The following is a 19,724-nucleotide window of genomic DNA, read 5'->3' as shown; positions in this document are numbered from 1 at the left end:
ATAATAGACTAAAGGCCTGTACTACGAAAGAGGATTTTTTGGCGTTGGGGAGGTAACTTCAGGGTTAAGCCTGGGTTTTCCGTCCTACGTCGGTGGTTCACTTCTTACCAGGTAGATCGCCATGGTAACTGATGGTGAACACATGACCTGCTCCGGAGCAGCCCTCCCAACTGAGTGGCAGAACAAATGAAGATTGATCAACATGTTTGATTTTTGTATATTATTATTATATTTGCACTAGAATCTGTGTAAATATGAATGATCTTGTAGTTTGAGCTGTGATCAACCCACAGTGTGTTTGCCTACTGTAATCTGCAAATGTCACTTGTTAAAGTCTTGTAGTGTTCCCCCAGCTTGCAGTTCTAAATGTCAGCGACATGGAACTGTTTGAACTAGATATATTTGAGCTTGAGTTCCCAGAATGCTCATTCTGTACATTGATGTGATACACCAAAGCAAAGAAAGGTCCAACGTTTAGATTTCTCTGGACAGTCCGCTCTGTCACTGTTCAGGAGACAAATTGCTTTTCAGTCAGTTCCGATGTCTTTTCCTGTCGGCAGAAAAGTGTCCTACATGAAAGAAGAGAGTTTAATTTGGGCATTCAGGATAAAACTACATTACTTTCCTGTCTGTTGCACATTGATTTATTCTGATAATGTGGATTTTTATATTTTTTACATAAAATTCCAACTCGTACAGCTTTAATGCATTTCAGCGTGTGAGAACGAATCGTGCTTCTAAATAATTCTCTTTCATGGATCAAAGAGCTCGGCCAAAAGTGATTATGCTCTCCACTATCAGAATACTGAACGACCGAGTTTGAGTTGTACTACGCCTCAATCAGAGAAAAAGATTCGCACATCATATAAATGATAAATTTAATGGATCAAAAACTGAAAATTATTTGTTTTATTTTCAAGTGTAATGTTGTCCTGATGAGCTGAATAATCCTGTTTCAAGAATGAACCGGACATACGTACGTGATATCTCAGGAACACCAGGAAATCTTCAAATTTCGCACTAAGTCCACTTGGACCCAGAGATGACCTGATTAGGTTTTGGTGGTCAAAGGTCAAGGTCACTGTGACCTCACAAAGCACGTTTTTGAATGAATTCACATCCTTATTATGACAATTGCATTGTGAGATGTGTCTCAGACATTATAAGTGCATACTTCAACTCTTCAACAAAGCCCTGTTTCCTTCATGTGCTTCAGATCTAAACGAGTGTCTCCTGAACAACGGCGGCTGTTCTCACATCTGCAAAGACATGGTGATTGGCTTCGAGTGTGGCTGCACACCTGGACTTCAGCTCATAGACCACAAGACCTGCGGAGGTAGGTCACCTTTACATTGCGTTGTTGTTATTTGAATGGTAACTTTAAAGGGTATTTTTCAACCTGGATCCTATTTTCACATGTTTTTGTGTCTAACTGACTAAAAGAGACAACCATTTCTGAAATTGGTTCAGTATTGAGGGAGAGCGCTGTAGACGGCAGGAGTTCACAAGCAGCATTGTAAATCCTATCGGGCAAGCTGGCACCGTCATTTACATCCACTAAAAGTGCTTGTTTTTGCCATGACAGGCTCGCTGATTGTTACTATAAGTATCTGACATAGAAAGTGTCTCGCTCAAGGAGAAGTCTTGTTCTGAAATCTGAGGAGATGCCATGCTGCCTGAACACAAATACATATGTATATACAAATACATCCATGGTGGAAATGTGAGTGCCAGAAAGCATAGCTCAGTGTTATCTAAAAGATTTTTAATGGCATGGCTGAATATTTAGATGATTCCAACATTGTGAATGAGGCCATTGAGGAATTTATTTGAGCCAGAGTTTACAGATATTCAGATTTCACAACAAGACTTCTCCTTGAGCGGAACTTGGACACAATAACAACCAGACCAGATCAAGAGAAAGGTAAGAAAAAGGTTTTATTTCTCTGTAGGGTCTTTTCCATAATATTGTCAGACACTTATAATAACAATCTGAGCCTGTCAGTGGCAAAAACAAGCACTTTTAGTGGACGTAACGTTACATTAACGCTGCTCACTTGCCCTCACAGCTCGTTTAATGGCTGCTGGTTATAGCATTATGATGATATTTTCCAGAGCGTCAGTACTGGCATTACAGGAAAATCAAAAAGCATCTAAGAGCAGCATGTAAGCCAAATCCAATAATTATAATTACTCTAAAACATATAATAATCTAAATTTGATTATATGATATTCATGTGTTTTTGATGTTTCTCAAATGTAAAACTTTTGTTTCCTTGCTTTGGACAAACAATTTGTGGACTGTGAAAACAAGATGTTTTTTTTTGAGTGCTCTCAACCTCTCGTGAAATGTTCTTTTATCTAACAGAAGAGCAACAATAAGAAAACATTGGTGAATCCCAGAAATCAATGGGTACCAACAAAAGAAGAGAAAAATCATGGATACGAAAAAAAAATAAGAGAATTTGTTTGTCGTGTCTTGCATGAGGCCCTTTGTTGTTCACTGACATGCATTTAGTTCTTGGCAGCCATAAACCTCAGCGGTTTGAAAAGTAGATCAGACAGAACTGTCAGCTTTAAACATCACAAGCACTCAAAATGAATCCCAAATCACAATGTCCTTGTCAGGTTATTGTCCTGTAAGGTTTGAAAAGAAAACATTTACACTGGAGTGACTGTGAGTCTGTAGATGTGCTGCTATTTCTGTCTTTCTTAGAAATCACTAATCCAACAGGTTGGGTCATACATACCGTAGGCTGGTACATGCTCTTATTGTGCACTTCTGGCCTCTGAAGGGTTCAGCGTGTAATGTGATTGGCTGTGTTATTTTTTTTTAAGTAGAAATCCTATTGGTTCTGTTCAGGAGGCACTGATCTGACACAGTTTTTTTATTGAGCCAATCTTGGCCTCAAGCACAGCTTTGGATATTGGGAAATGGGTATAATCCCATCTGGAATGAATCCCACTGGTTGCACAGGCGCTTAATCTGCTCCCAGGTATAAAATAACCACCTGGAAACATCTGTATAGTTGCGTTTAATTCTGATGAGAGCAGCTTGTTGCTAAAGAGCGTTCTGGGAAAACATCAACAGCAGTTATAGTGGGGTATAATTTTTGGTGTATCCCAAGCACACATCAGTTCAGGAATCATGGGAATGTCAAAAAAAGCTTTTCAATAGTTTTGCAGCAGAGCAATGTGAATCGTCTGATTGCCCAAATTGAAGCATTCAGCAGACTTGATTAAAGTAAACATGTCAGATACCAGCTGTATTCCCTCTGTTTTCTCCCTCGGTGTGCAGACATCAATGAGTGCCTGAACCCCGGCATCTGCAGTCAGATCTGCATCAACCTGAAGGGCGGATACAAGTGCGAATGCCACAACGGCTACCAGATGGACCCGACCACCGGAGTCTGCAAGGCTGTCGGTGAGTCAACAGCTTGGAATACCCAGAAATATCAGTGGTGGAGAATTACACCAAATGTTTACTGCTTTTCTCTCTGTTTGTCTCAGGCTTTTTTGACTTGATTTCGGATCAAGAAAACTCTCAAAATAGAGTACAATTATATAGTACAAAAATATAGTTTTTAAATGTCTTTAGAAGCACCGCAGTGAGCCACACCAGGCTACAGTCAGGCTGTTTGGCTTGACTGAAACTGTATTGGAGACAAAAATGCTGTTGCATTGTAATGAGTTATACTGAGAGGGGTTTCCAATGTTTTTTCCACCGATTTATCATTGTAGGTAGACAAAATATAAAATGGTTTCCAACAAAAACTCAACATCGTGACCTGGGCTGTTGTATTAGACTGCTGTTTTTTTTGCTTGATTCACTAAGCTGGCTGCTGAATGTATGATGCAGCTTCCCTGTCACGAACAAGTCCTGGAAAATGACCCGATATACCAAAATGTCCTGGAAAACGATGTGTTGTCAGAATAGTACTGTTAATTTACTGTCTGGCAGTGCCCTTTCACAGGGATCACAAGCTCGTAAAGTCTATTTTTGTCTGTGGTCAGAGATGAAGTAAAGTTTAAATTGTGGGTCATCTTTCAGCTCAATACTCATCTTGAGCCACTGGACTCATTGTGAGCATAGACCGACCTGATGTATGACCCTTAAATAACACTTTAGATAACACTCAAATAACACACTGACGGATGAATTCACAAAGAATGGATTGCGGCCACTGATAGCACCATGAATTGAGCATCACTTTCAACCTCTATCTGCCCCGTCTTTAGGTCTGATTCACTAAAGATATTGCGCTAATGATATTGCAGTGCAGTAAAGTTTTGCAACCGAGTGCAATTTGCCTTTTTTTGCGGAGGGAGAGGAAAGAAATAATTTGTTTGTTAACCTTATTTTTTATTAATTTTTTTCTTATTTTTTTCCTTCATGTATCATAAAAGTGACATGTAGGGGAGCTTTACATTTATTTTTCATGACACAACTGTCATTGCATCCTGACACTGCATCCCAGAATAAATGAGTTTGAGCAGAGCATCACGATGTCTTCGCCTGGCTACAATCACTGCTGGGCGTGGGCGTGACACACATATATACTACTAAATCTCTGGAGATTGTCTGAATTGGACTGTTTTTGCAGTGAGGCTCATTTGCATTGAAAGGGGCCAATTTTGTGCCAAATGTTTGCATATTACCTCATTTAAATATGTGCAAGTAGCACAGGAGCACAGAGATGCTATTTGCTTGGCAGCTCAGTTAGGGGTGCATTACACGGTTTCTTTTTGTCTTATTTGTGCAGGTTTTTAGCGGCTGCACAAGGTGCGCAATCCTTTTTGTGAATTTGCCCCATTGCGTTTCTTTGTTGTAAAAAATGTAGATACAGTATGTATTTCTTGAAGGAGACCTGCATAGGCAAAATCATTAGCATTTTATGTAAAAATAAGAATTTGAGTAATGGAGAAAAATGCACATTGGTGTGGTAGACATATCCTTTTTTGAAATATTTTTTTAACCCACCCGACAGGTTGAGAACCACCGGCCTCATACACACTGAAGTCAGTATTTAACCTGAGGATTAATAGTTTAAATCTTAAATGTGGCCAAGTACATGAGTAAAGTGAACAACAGTCACTCACTGAGAGCTGGGTGAGTGAAAACAAAAGATGCCAGAAGAAGTTGTAGAAATGAAACTCAAATATCTTCATGTGGTTATCATTAAATGATAAACTGTCAGATATCACCAGAAAGGCTCTGGAGTTGTCCTGCCGACGGAGATGCGGATGTCATCCTCTAGTCTGGAGATCACATGCTGTTTGATTGTTTCTGCAGTAAAAAGACTTTATTGTGTTGTGTTGCCTGTTGACAAAGACATCACTGTATCCTTCAGCCTGATGGTTGTTGCAATGATTTGTCATCCGATCCTATAAACTCATATTTATATTATAATTCCTCTTCTATCACACCACAGTAATCCTCATAATCTTCTTCAAAAATGTCACAAACTCAAACAGATCCTGGGTGACATGAAAGAAAAGAAAGAGCCCACACACTTCAACAACACATTTAAACATTTGATTCAATTAGAGCTGTAAAGATTAATTAAGTTAGTGGTCAACTACTATTAAATTAATCAAAAACTATTTTGTTTAGTCATTTTTTAAGTAAAAAAAGTCAGATACTAGCTTCTTAAATGTGAATATTTTCTGGTTTCTTTACTCTATGACAGTAAACTGAATATCTTTGAGTTGTGGACAAAACAAGACATTTAAGGATGTCATCTTGGGCTTTGGTAAACACTGATCGTCATTTTTCATATTTTTTTTACATTTTATAGACCAAACAACTAATCAATTAATCAAGAATATAAACGACTATAGTTGTAGTTGCAGCCCTACATTCAATCAGAGATTCATCATGTCTAAAAGGTGTGAACGTCTCCAGCATCAGCAAGTGGAACAGCTCCGGAGGTACATTTTGAAGACATGAGTTGTCCGATTGACCTTCTCTGTGTGTCTCTTATTTAACCATGTCTTCCCTCTCCTCAGGTAAGGAGCCGTGCCTGATCTTCACTAACCGCCGTGACATCCGTCGCCTGGGTCTGGAGAGGAAGGAGTACACTCAGATTGTGGAGCAGCAGAGGAACACAGTGGCTCTGGATGCAGACTTTGACCAGCAGATGATCTTCTGGGCTGACCTGAGCCAGAGATCCATTTATAGGTAGATTATTATTATTATTATACACACACACACACACACACACACACACACGTATGTTTTGTGGAAAATAAAGCAGGAGTTTAAACTAATGTGACCATGTGTGACGATTCAACGGTCAACTTTTTCCTCGCAGCACTGTGCTGGACAAACGGGGGGACGTCGGCACTCACAACAAAGCCATCGACAACGTCCAGACTCCCGTGGGAATCGCCGTGGACTGGATCTATAAGAACTTGTACTGGTCTGATCTCGGCACCAAAACCATTTCTGTAGCCAACTTCAACGGAACCAAACAGAAAGTTCTGTTCAACAGAGGCCTCAAAGAACCGGCGTCCATCGCTGTGGATCCGCTGTCTGGGTAGGTGGAAAAGCTTGTGTTTTGGTGTCAGGTGAAAACCTTTTATCTCCACTTGACAATGTACATTTATACAGATCTGTTTTGTTTGTTTGTGTGTGCATGTGTGTGTTGGACCTGTAGGTTTCTGTACTGGTCTGACTGGGGTGAGCCAGCCAAGATTGAGAAATCTGGTATGAACGGAGTGGACAGACAGGTTCTGGTGGCGACAGACATCCAGTGGCCTAATGGAATCACCCTGGGTATGATCACACACACACACCCACACACACACACACACACCTACCTACCTACCTTATGATTGACAGTTCGCTACCACGGAGTTGTCCGTCTTTTCGTCTTAGAACTTTAATCCTTTTACAGTGTGTTTTCAGTTGGTTGCCTAAAAATGTCTTATTCAGCATTCAGTTATTCTTAGTTCCACCCTCTCGTGTCACTTCTGATTGCAAAAAAACGATGGCAATGACCAAAATGCAGAACTCGAAGCTTGAAAACGGCGGTCAACAAACCAAAGGGTGACGTCACGGTGACTACGTCCACTTCTTATATACATACTTTAATGCTGCTACTACACTTCAGCTTTCAGTATTTAAATTTCATCTGCCACGTACATTTTGTTATTCTTTCGGTGCTTCCGTTTACTTTATTACTCATGTTCAAATATACATTTCAGAAGCTCCAAAGTATCAAACCTTTTGGACATTAAAGCACTTTCAAATGTTTGCAATGCAAATTTTTTTAGCTGAAGTTAACACACACACATTTTCCTCAAAAAATATAGCCATTTGTAGTTTTGTATCATTTTCATGTCTCCACTTTCTGAGATACATTTACTAATAACTAAGTTGACAAGACTGAACAACGCAGCCTCAGCACATAAACCTTTATCATTGTGAATACTCCCCCGAGTAATCAGTGAAACCTATTAAAATATCTCCACTCCTGGAATACATTGAAGATCACTGTATCTTATAATACTGTTGGGGTTTCTTTATCCATACTATCACCAGATCATATAATCAAATGCTGTCCTTTGTTCGGTCTCTTCCTCTTCCTCTGCGTACATCCCCCACACTGGAAAAGTCATCGATTTGTCCTTGTTAATGAAATGTTGTATTGATTTTGATTCTCTCTCTCCCGTCTTCTTTTCTCCTTATCTCCGCCCGCCATGCCTCATCTTTCTCCACTCGTCTTCTGTATTCATTCATCCCTCCCTTCTTCAACTCCCTGCTCTCATTTCCTATGTCAACACACCTCTATTCAATGTTCATCTGGGCTTCTCCCTTCGATCACTGTAATTATTCTCTCCCTCCTGTCTTTTTCTGCCCTCTGTCGTCTCTCCACTCTTCTGTTATTTCTTCCATCTCCCTCTTTCATTTCTCTTCTTCCTCCCAGATCTGATCAAAGGCAGGTTGTACTGGGTCGACTCGAAGCTGCACATGCTCTGCAGCGTCGACCTGAACGGAGACAACAGGAAGAAAGTGCTCCAGTCTTCAGACTACCTGGCTCATCCCTTCGCTCTCACTGTTTTTGAGGTACTGCTGCTGTTATACTCTCTCTTTCACACACACGCTCTTCATTCTCTCTGACAATGAAGGCGGCACACAGGTTATAATTGCAGTGCTGATGATATTGCTGATTCGGTCTTGATGGATTGGAACGAGTTGGACAGAATCTGTTCCAGTCTGGGTCAGTTGGTGCAGATTAGAGATAAAATCGTACACGTTGTTTACGGATTGTCTTCTGATCCAGTCAGTCGTTATCATTCAAATGAATTGTATTAGATTTTTACGACATGTATGTTGGTGGTAGTAACAATGATAGCTGCTGGTTAAAACCTGCACTCTTATACAGTATATATCATTACTGTTTCTTTCAAATGTAATCTTTCCGAATCATAAAATCACGGACATGTGGCTCTCTGGCTGTCTCTCTCACCTCCACCCACTCACACAACTGCTAACTCGCTCTCTCACTCAGACAGATGACACATTTATTCACATGCAGGCACATGTGCTTATGCTACAGCTCATGTCTGAACTCTATAGTGCACAGTTTTAACATTCAGCTGTAATGTAACACAATAACAGTATAGTTAAAGTAACAATTAGTAACCGTTTTTATTAAAACCACATTTCGCTTCTTGCTTTTTCCAACTAATAGAAATGTGAACCAACTTATAATCGGTCCATGAAGCGCTTCATGTTCAGGGCTCTCATCTCTCGCAGCTCCTTCATGGGAAAAATCCTCTGCTGCACAGGAAACTACATTTTTTTTGTAGATAAATGTGAAGAACAGGATTAACATGTTAACATGAGAAGTGAAAGAAAGCCAGCAAGGCTAAAGAGACCAAAACAGAGCGTCATCTAAATCAGCAGAGACATTAATTTGATTGACAGGTGGTCCCCGCAAAGTGCAGTGCAGGAACGCCATGCAGATGGTCTTCGCACACAGATGGTTGAATTTGTGATGTAGAGTCTCTCCATCTCCATTTTGCACAGTATTTATGCTCTACAATTCCCTCCCACCCATTTGTGAGTGGGAATCTCAACTCAAGAAAATAATCAAATATCACGTATGTTTTTGAAAGGGGTTCTTTAAAAATACAATACTGGTGAACCTCTGATCAATCTCCTGGAAATTACTTTATTTTTTTGAGATAGGAAAATAAGCTTTGCAGGGAAAAGGCGGTTTAGAGCAGCAACGGCGACACACCGTCCTCATCTTATAGACCTTTTCATTGCCATTTTGTTGTTAGGGCAACAGCTTTGGTCCAAGTTTACTTCCCGTCAGCTGCTGCATTAACAAACATTGCGACAGGAAACACAAAGGAGCCCATTTAGAAAGTTTATGTTGTCAATGTTTGAAAAGGTCTGTACACAACTCTCTCTCCGTTGCTGTTGTAGCTGACCGGGAACCTGCAGGCAGGTCTTCCAGCTCCGGCGTTTAATTTTCGCTCGCCATTGCGTTACTGACTCGCACGCCAATCAGCTTTTTGATTGATAAACGTAATGTTCCACATTACGTTTATCAATCTACACACAGTGTATCCTGTGTGCGGCTGCCTGCACGCATGTTCAGCATGAATACACAACCTGCCTAGTATTTAGATCATATAAATATTAATACCATGGCCACTGAAATTCTTGTTTCTGATTATCAGGATTCTGCTTCAAATTGCTGCAAGTAACCATGGCAACAATACTTTGGTTGGTTAAGCCAAAGATGCTCAGAAAAAGGCAAAAGAAGTTTAACAATGAATGAGTTTTCTGTTTTATTGTTTTCCTTTCTTTGGTAAATGGCCTTTGTTAACAAATTCACTCTGAGGTATCCGGATACAGCTGTTTGTGGCGTTCTGCACTTTGGCCTCGTCTCGTATTTTCTTCCATGGACACAGCTTCGGCATTGTAGTTATTAAAGGGGAGCTACGCCCATTTAAAAAATTCATACATGTTGTTCCTATGGTGTCAGACAGACAAATTTGAGACTTACTTCTCTGGTTTCTGGCTTTGAGAGAGTAGCCATGTTCAAAAATATTGGTTGAACTTTTTCAGGCCATGGAAATAACACATTGGAATTCTGTCTCTTTCTGTCCTCTCTCCAGGATCGAGTCTTCTGGACGGACGGTGAAAATAAAGCCATCTACGGTGCAAACAAGTTCACGGGCAATGATGTGGTGACGCTGGCAAGCAACCTGAATGACCCCCAGGACATCATAGTGTACCACGAGCTGATCCAGCTGTCTGGTAAGAACCCGCTGGGAGGGAAAACCAGCAGAGAGAGACAAGAGGAACGGACAGACATGACTGGTTGTTGAGCTGGAAAGTCTTCTTATTCATCAGAGTCCTGCAGACTCAGTGAAATCACAGCAACCTCAAGTTCAAAGCTGCCTGTGGAGACTTTTTTCTTCTTCTTTTTTTATGTTACAGAGTTAATGAAGGTTAATGATGAGAAATTGCTGTAATTACACATGATTCGGGTACAGGGAGTATGATGATGATTATCATTTAAGTTGTAATCATGCAGCCATAATTGATACAATTCTACTAGCTAAAGCTGTATGGGAGGTAGGAACCAATAGGTTTTTGCTTTTTGACAAAACAATCTTCGCTTACTAGCTTTCACACGGCCACCAGCGTTTAGAGTTTGCTCAGTTGAGCTTGAAAGTTCAACTTTTAAGCCAACACATGAGAAGTCCAAAAAAGTCCAAAGTTTGAGTGTTTACAATTCCATAACAACCAAGGCTCAACAGTAAGGGTTGCCATGTTGCTCTTTGAAACCATTTTAGAACCAAATTTTGGCAACCAAATCTTTGCCTTTGGTGGCCATCAGTGGCAACCACTTTTTAACAACAGAATCAGACCTATAAACAGAATCGATAATGGTATCAATAAAATCATGTCAATTCTCATCCCCAGTGTGTTGGTATGTTTACTCGCATGCGCACAAGCATCTGATTTAGAGACGCAAATTTAGTTGTATGACTGTGGGGTGAAAGGTTTGATTAACCCGTCAACATCACAAACAAATGTGCAAGGGTTAGGGTTCGGCAGCATAGCAACCACTTTTAAAAGTTAGTGTTGAGCCCAGACAACAGCAAAATGGCGTGTGATGTGACTAAATGCCTTGGAACAAGCTAGTAAGTGGACCTTGGGTTGAGATTGTTTGGTCAATCTGCTGTTTCCAAGGTCAAGTGAACTATGTTATACATTTAAATTGCGCTCTTTCCTCTGCTGTTGATATTGTTTGTTTCACTTTATTTTAGATAACATGGATAGCAAAAACCTGTGGTAGTCTAGGTCTGATCACATATCTTAAAGTTCTGTATCTGACCAGATCAGATTTAAAACTTAATTAAATATTTTGGGACAACTCGTATATCATCATGGGTACATGTGAGATATCAGCCCCTTCCAGTACTGGCTTAATCTTATGTGATGGATGATTTCTGTACTACAACTTGATAGCAGATTTTCTATCTATTTTTGTCAAACTAATCAGATCTGATCTCAATCTTGTGTTCAGGCACTAACTGGTGCGCAGAGAAAGGCGAAAACGGAGGCTGCAGCTACATGTGTCTGGCCGCACCGCAAATCAACAAACACTCCCCCAAATACAGTTGTGTGTGTCCGGAGGGCCAGGAGCTGGCTGCCGACGGCCTACGCTGCAGACCTGGTGAGTCACTTATTCATGTGTGTCATGTTTGCACCTGAACCAAGAGCATCAAGATCATTTCTTCACATTCATTTTGACAGGTCTCTATAATCAAAACAAATGCCATACTAGTGACCTATGCACGAGCATTTGAGACCATCTGTAGCTTCCCAGTGGTGTTCCTTATGTATGCAAATCTGAACATTTGAATATTAGTCAAGGTTCATGAGGTGCATTTAGCTGCACGCACAAAGGCGATCCTGTGCATTCCTCTCTGCTTCCTTTCTTCCGTTTGCTGCGCTGCTTTTCTCAAATGTGCCTTTTCTTAAAGAATTGATTTTTTTTTTTTTTTTTTTTTTCTGAAAAAGGCTAAAGGGAGATAAGCAAAACACAGAATCAATTGTAAGAAACAGAATTAATTGAGTCTGATTCTTTGGGTTAAACTGGCTTTGATGCAAAAAAAGGAGTTTCATCACTCCCCCCCTCTTTTCCCTCTGCTTCTCAGCCGCTCAAGCATGTCTCCTTGGTGTGAGTGTGTTCCCGCTGCGAGTCTTGTCTTCTATCTGTATCCATGCCAGCCACAAACCCAGCTGTCTGTTTGTGTTAGCAGTCACAGCTGAACAGTAGTTGAGTCAGTTGTTGTGATCCAGTTTTTTCAGCGTCTTCTTGGCAAGTCTCAACACCGTCCTCAGCTGCAAGCTCCGTCTCCTCACCTCTTTGGTTTCAACGTGTCTTTGTGGTCTCATCCTGACAGCTGTGGGTTCCCGAAGTTGTTCCTTCTTCCAGTCGTTCTTGGGCAGCTCTGTCCTCTGGTTCATTTGTGCCTGTTGGCTTCAGTCCTAGTTTGAGCTGCCTTCAGTTCTCTGGACTCGTGAGTGGGATGTGACTGTGTTAGTGCCATGACAGCTGAATTTATGGGGTAGAACACCCATATGTGATGAACATGTCATTTCAAAATCATGGCAATTCATCTGCTGCTATAACAGCCTCCACTATTCTGGGAAGGTTTTCTCAATATTTTGGAACCTGGCTGCAGGGATTTTCTCTCTGTAGCTGGCTTGGCTCGCAGTCGGAGTTCCAGTTCATCCCAAAGGTGTTGGGTGATTGAGGTCAGGGCTCTGAGCAGGACAGTCCAGTTCTTCCACGCCAAACTGGGAAACAATTTCTTTATGGACCTTTCTGTACAGTGGCATTGTTGTGTTGAAACAGGAAATGTATGTCACAAAGCTGGAAGCACAATTGGCCAAATTGTTATTTCAAACATCGGTATCGGCCCAGAGTTTTGCAATCGGTACATACCTTTTCTTTAGTGTATAATAACTTGAAACTAAGAATCGTTGTGTTTTCGTTACCTTAGAATGAGCCGTTTATATTTACATAGCGAGCGGGTCCTCTTCATGGAGCCAGACGCCATGTTTCTACAGTAGCCCAAAAAGGACAAACCAAATACTGGCTCTAGGGCCATTCATGTTTTCGCGTCTGCCATCGTAGTTCTCCTACACACTTCGCACACGGGAGAAGTTTCAGTTGGTTGTAATCTGCAGCCTCACCGCTAGATGCCGCCAAGTCCTACACACTGCACCTTTTAATACTAAATATTTTGTTTGTAATTGAAAACAAGGAAAGGACTTGAGCGAACAGGTCAAAAGCGACAAAAAAGTACTTGTTTGATAATATTACTTCCAATGTTCTGTTCAATATGATCAAATAAACTGCTTTTTTTTAAATTAAAGTCAAAGTGAAGCCCTGCCCTCCATCAGTTTTTGTCTTTACTGCGCAAAAGGTTGCTTGGAAACGCTGTTCTTTCTCTGATCGACTCTGCCCCAGTTGTTTTTGTCTTTAGCCGCCCAGCTCCTTTCTGCGCTCCCACAGATTAGCCTTTTCATACTGAAGCGGCGTCGGATAGGAACCTGACAGCTGAATTCAGTGCACATAGTCTCCTAATTGGACTCAAACTGTAGACCGAGACACTGGTGTACACAAAGTACTGGAACATCTCCCTGGCAACTCTGTGCACCATCGTCCTCCTGCCCTACTGAATGAGAGTCTGCCTAGTTAGCCTGTAGAGTGTTCTTTAAGGCTTCTCTTCTTTGCTCTCCTCGATTTCCAAGTGAGAACAGAGAGTCTGTTTCCAGAGTTTCTTGACAGTTTGTGCAGCCTGTCTTCCTTTTGAAATATCTTCTCCTGCTCCATTTAGATCTACCTCAAATGTGTTTGTATATTGGTGAAATGGGCAGAATTTTCGGGTGTTTCTCTTTAGTAAATTAATTTTGACCATCCTCATATGCAGAGAAAATGTAGACATTACTTATTTAAAATAAACAACATGGGGCTTATTTTTGTAAAGAAACTGCAGTAGCCAAGGTTTTACTGAAGAAAAAAAAAACTTCAAAAAACACCACCTTGTTGTCCTGAATTATAAAGAAGAGCTGCAGAGTTAACTGATGCTCTAGCTTGACCTGATTTATGCTAATCAAATTCTCACAGGACAAATCGATTCAAGTTTGGCTTTTACATGGTTCACAAGTTAAAAATAGGGCTGTCAAAGTTAACACGATAACGCAAATTCGTTTTAACGCCACTAATTCCTTTAACGCATTAACGCAACTTGGGACTTTTAGGTTGTAGGGGACTCAGTTTTAAAGCTAGAGTGAAGGTACTGGCATCACGTGAAATCAGAAAACCTAAGGAATCCATTGGTACCAACCATGTCATACTAGCTTGTCACGAAGGAGGCTAAATAACGTTTAAAACTGACATGGCCATTTCCAAAGGGGTCCCTTGACCTTTGACCTCAAGATATGTGCACACATAGCGGTTGTGGCGGTTCCTTGCCATCCCCTGCGGTTGACTTGTCAATAGCAATATTGCGGTTATTGTGACAACCCTAACCGACACCATGAGTCTATAACTGCATTGATTTGACCACAACACCTGACCTATTTGAATCTTTAAAAAAAAATCCCAGATATGGGTGGCGATAGAGGTGTGTAACCAGAAAATGATACGGTAGGATGAGATGAACTCTCTGCACCAATAACAATATGCCAGCTCTGTAGCAGGTCTACAGAAGGTTTACAGCCTGCCTGCTCTACAGAAATGTAATGACCTTCTTATAGTGAGAGTCCCTGCAGCCTGATTCGCCTCCTCACGGGCTGTTTGGGAATCTAGAGCTGCCTCCAGGCTCTTTACAGCCGCTGTGATAACTGAATGTACCACCCAGACTGTGTTTGTGTTTTTTTTTTCTTCTCTTCACAATTTCATGCAGCTTGTGGGTGTCTTTATTCCTGCAGTGTCTGTGTGTATCTGACGGTGTTCGTGCAAGTTTTCGTGCATGCTCAGGTTGTCTTGTGAGTGTCTTCATGTGTGTGTTTGTACAACTGTGTTTACACGCCTGTCTGTGTTTCTGGTACAGTTTGAATACCAGAATAGTGTGGGAGGGGTTAAAGCGGGATGCCTGTCACTCCCTGAATGCTCCTCCACCTTCCTCCTAGTTGGGCTGTAGCCAAAGGCCTCGCCGCTCTTTACTAAACCGCCAGCTAACATATTTATCCCATTTTACAGCCGTTGCAGCTGAGACGAATAGGAACTGTAGAGCATTGTGCGGTTGCAGCTTTGACCGGCTCTAATCTCGTTAGTGAAAGAAAGTAATAAGAAATGCTCTTCTCTTCAGGGGTTGAACCTGAAACTACCACTGAGGGGTTTATATAACAGCCTTTAGAGGCAGCTGAGGAGTGTTTTCCTTCAGGCTGAAATACAGGATGTCGTTGGGACTCCTCTTAGTTCCACACTTTCTGTTTCCTAGGGTATTATTCATCTTTAGTCTGACCTGTCTGTAGTTTCAGATTGAGGGTTTTACCCTTACGGTTTGTTAATATTTTATCCAAGGTCTGAATCAAACATGCTAATCAAATACAAATCCTTTCCAATCCCTTATTTGATTAATTTAGATTTAGCTTTAAGCAGTCTTCAAGGTTCCCTGTGAAGTTGTTATTGTGAACAGCTATGTTTGCACACGTTTCTGTACAAAAAGCTTTAGCCACATTCAAAGGTAGGGCAAAAAGCCCACCAGCATAACCTCCTCGTCGCTGCATCTTGCACCCCCCCTGGTGTTTCTCCAAGAATTTTGTGCATTTTGCTCGTCTTTGTGGTCTCAATTTGATGAATTGTACAAATTTTGCTAACAGCAGACACTTTTAGACAGTCTGTTCTCAAAGACATTCATGGTGTTGCAGTCGGTTGCACACGTGAAAAGTGACAGAAGTAGGTTGTGTGAAGAATGAAAAGAACAGTCATGGATAATTGTGGGTAATGTAGGCGCCAGGTTTTGACAAGGAAGAAAGACTGTGTAAATATCTCCAGTTCTGCTGCATCGATTTTGATCCTTTTGTCTTTAAAACTTTCTACTGTGCATCCACAGTGCTAAATTGGTGGAGTACTCTCAATGTTTTTGCTTGAAAAATGACTTAATTGATTAGCAAAATTGCCATAATTTTCTGTAGATCAGCTTACTGATCAATTTTTTCAGCACTAGTATACAGTAATGTCCTGTAGATAAAGGCTGTGGATACTGTTTTAGTCTGATTCAGACTGTGCTCACTGTTGTATTGTTTGGCAGCAACATGATATGCATCCATTATCAACTCCTACACAGGAGACCTAACAGTAAACACAGCAACACTCTGCTGCCTCTGCTAATCAAGGCTGCATTGATTCTCCTTTAAGGATTCTATTGTTGCTGCAGCTGTCTGTCCTGGTTGTACGGATGCAGATAGAGACGTTGTGATAGATGCAGTTTACAGTGCGATGTGGCTTTAAACCTCTTGAAGTGCTTCTGAATGTCGTCCCCTCACTTTTCCAGCCTTTGTGTGCATCTGGCTTTAGTGTGAACTGTATCACAGCAGGAAACCCATAAGGATTGTCTTCATGTAAATATGTAACGCTGCTGCTGTTTGTGTATATTGTCTCTTAGCTTGGTGATGGCTTGCTTCTTTCTTTCCGAGCAAAAATGGATCCCGCTTTCATCCATCGAGCGTCTATTTACTAGTTTAGTCTCCTGAGGTCTGGTCTATTTTCAAAGAAGGCCTACTTTGCGTGTGTGTGCAGTTTAAAAATAGGACAACTTGTGCAGCCTGATGTTTTGTTTTCAAAAGCATGACTCTTGGCTCTCTCTGTGACAGACCGTTCTACCAAAGATCCCTCAAAGGATGATGGGAAAGCTCTGACACAGCCACCCCCAGGTAAAGCCATCAGCTGCTCCCTGCTCTGCTGCCTGCCTCTGCTGACTCGCTTTAAAGCATGTTGGGCTTTGTTAAAAACTGAATTGTTCTCCCTTACTGTGGATTCAGGAGGTGTTTTTCCATTTTAATTGTTAAACTGGACATCTGTCCTTTTTAATTGTTTTTTTGCTTGCAGCCTTAGTTGCATTTCATTTGTCTTTTCCTGCCCACATGTGCTCTTGAATCAGCCTTTTTGTTACTCTACTGCATAATTAAATGGTAAAATCACTTCTTGTGTCCACGGTGCCGTGTAGAGCTTTTTAGCATTCTGGGTTTAATGTCTTTTTCCTGCCAAGCGTATCTGTAATGATGGCTTCTGTCTGTGCTCTGGTGTTTGTTGTTGGGTTATGATGCACATTCAAATGTGTTTCAGGCCTCTGTGTATTTCAGATAACTGATTTAAGTCTGTTTATACTTAATTTGTAACACATGGTCAAGTAGCCTGAGGTATTCAAGGGGTAATTCCATCCCAGCTGTCCTCTGGTCTGTTATTTAGGCCTGAATGTTGTGAGCATAACAAAATAATTCAGTAGTTGATTTTAAGATATATCTGAAAAAATAAATATTTGGCTTAGTATTTAATTAAAGCTGCAGTTGGTAACTTTGACAGCATGACTTTTTATGATGCAGATTCACCAACGTGTAAATGAAATCTTGGCTAAAAATAAACCTTTGTCTAGGTGTAGCCCACGTTACTCTTTAGCTGAGTCCAAAACCAACCCCTTGTACAGTCATTCACTACCTTCCAGATAATAGACACTCATAGTTGAGTCCATAGTGAGCAGTAAACTGAGATTTTAGGCGCACATAAATCATCATTATGCGTCATAATTGACAGGTTTTATTGTCTATTGTTATCAGAAAATAGTGTACACACCATGGACACTACTTTATTTGTTCCATTGTGGGAATTGAGGGCAACTTGTAGTGGATAAATTACACACTCAGGTCAATGTAATGCAGTCTATGACACAGCCACTGACTCCATGACATTATACTTCCTGATTACATCAGCCAAAGAATGATGGGAACTCTAGTGCCAAAACTCGGATCAAACACTCAACCTTGAATTCTTTTGATTCGTTAACAAATATTTCAGCACAAAATGTTCTCTTCATCATCGCTTCTAACTTTGATTCAACCTTTTGACAACCTGTGGCTGTTAGAAATCTTTACTGGTGTGCTGTTTTGCTTTCCAATAACAGATTGTCTTGTCCTTTTTCGATTTTACTCATACAGTATGTTTGCTCAGGCTACATTTTCTCCTTGTTTGTTGTGGTTTTTGAGATTTATTGTCTGTATCTCAGTGCACAAATGTTTCCTTTCTTGCTTTCTATGTGTTTCTCATTGGATTTAATCACAATGCATGTTTAATCTACTCACAGATAAAAATCAGTAGAGTATAGCTCTGTATTCTATTTTGTGAATCCAGTACATTTCAGGTCTTTGTTGCTTTTTTCACACCTATTTTGCCAACCTTGGCGTAACCTATGTATGTGCTTCGTGTCTGTCTTGGGTCAGATTTCTGGCTCGACTTCAGCTTTATGTGGATTTTGCCACATTGCTCAGTCCCGTCAACGTTTCAGACTCACATGGGATCGGTAAACTTGTGCTAGAATGAAGTGTTTGCTCACTACCTTTGTCCTAATCCTCAGAAAAATGCAGTTGGTGAATGAGTTTAGAAACAGGGACTCTAATCAGCAACACAGGGTTTGCTGATGAGCTCTTGCTTGTTTCTGATTACAGCGCTAGTTCTCATGACTTTTTCTTTCAGTTAGTTTGACCCTCGATTTTGTGTTTAAGCCCATAATATTGGTGAAAGCTGTCCGCTCTCTTCTCCCTGCTGCTGATGCTGTCAAGTTCATCTGCACAGGGTGTGGAGCATTTTCTATGTTCTGATCCTTTGCTACTGTAGAATGAGTTGGTGAGGAAGGTTATCTGGATATTAAACCACAGATCAAAATCAAACTTTGCACTAACAGATGTTTGTGTGCAAGCACAGCTCAGGAGCAGCACCTATTGGCAGAAACAAGGAAGTACAACCTCATCACCAAAACCTATTCCGGATCCGTGCAACTTCCATTATGGTTATAGTTAAATGGAAGTGAGATTGTTGTATTACTGCACACACAGGGGTTATGACTCAAATCCTTCTGTAAACTGGAAGTTATGCAAGAAGAGAAGTGGGAAATGATGCAAAAGAAAATGAGTCTGTGAGACTTGCTGATGTGCAACTCTGTGATGTCAGCTTTCCAGGGAACACAAAGAATGTATGCCTACACCAGACTTGCAGTGTTTTTTCCCTCTTCCATGGAAACTCAAAATACAGCCCCCGATTAGAGCATTGTCTGCAAAGTATGACCCAATTTGGTAGTAAAACAAAACCTAATCTTTCTTATTGTCAACCAACTCCAAAAAGAGCCCAAAACAAGCCATGAACTGATCCCACTAACAAGTATCAGTGTACCCAAAGCCTAATATTTCTTCTTCCTCTGTCCCATAGAGCTCCATCGTTGACCAAAAACTATTAAAAGCACATCAGTGAGCCTCACTGTTGTACTGGGTGAACTGTTCCTTCATTACCATGAACACACACACTGTAGTTTATTGTGATTCAATCCCACCATCCTGCTGCTGGAAATACTCCCTAGAGCACCAAATGTGGGTTAATCCGCCACTGAAAATAGCCCCCAACAAATGCACTATTTTCTCCTGTTTGAGCTACGTTTGATTAAAAACTACAGTGCCCAGCTGT

The 19,724-nt window shown here is 40.9% G+C and overlaps 1 protein-coding gene across 2 annotated transcripts in view; it reads left to right on the top strand.

Annotated features, from left to right (window-relative positions):
- vldlr (very low density lipoprotein receptor) overlaps positions 1-19,724 on the top strand; it is a 51,677-nt gene that overhangs the window by 28,417 nt on the left and 3,536 nt on the right. Inside the window, exons 9-17 of one of the 2 annotated variants that reach the window (XM_037752435.1) lie at positions 1,217-1,336; positions 3,299-3,424; positions 6,010-6,181; positions 6,315-6,539; positions 6,660-6,778; positions 7,932-8,071; positions 10,141-10,282; positions 11,562-11,711; positions 16,871-16,930. In XM_037752435.1, coding sequence (XP_037608363.1) covers positions 1,217-1,336; positions 3,299-3,424; positions 6,010-6,181; positions 6,315-6,539; positions 6,660-6,778; positions 7,932-8,071; positions 10,141-10,282; positions 11,562-11,711; positions 16,871-16,930 — 1,254 coding nt within the window. The remainder of the gene's footprint in view (positions 1-1,216; positions 1,337-3,298; positions 3,425-6,009; positions 6,182-6,314; positions 6,540-6,659; positions 6,779-7,931; positions 8,072-10,140; positions 10,283-11,561; positions 11,712-16,870; positions 16,931-19,724) is intronic. The other variant, XM_037752436.1, reaches the window with a different exon arrangement.

Source organism: Sebastes umbrosus, chromosome 19 (genome assembly GCF_015220745.1).
Source record: "Sebastes umbrosus isolate fSebUmb1 chromosome 19, fSebUmb1.pri, whole genome shotgun sequence".
Lineage (NCBI taxonomy): Eukaryota > Metazoa > Chordata > Actinopteri > Perciformes > Sebastidae > Sebastes > Sebastes umbrosus.
The sequence above is the reverse complement of the archived record's forward strand: the minus strand, read 5'-3'. Positions and strand labels throughout refer to the sequence as shown.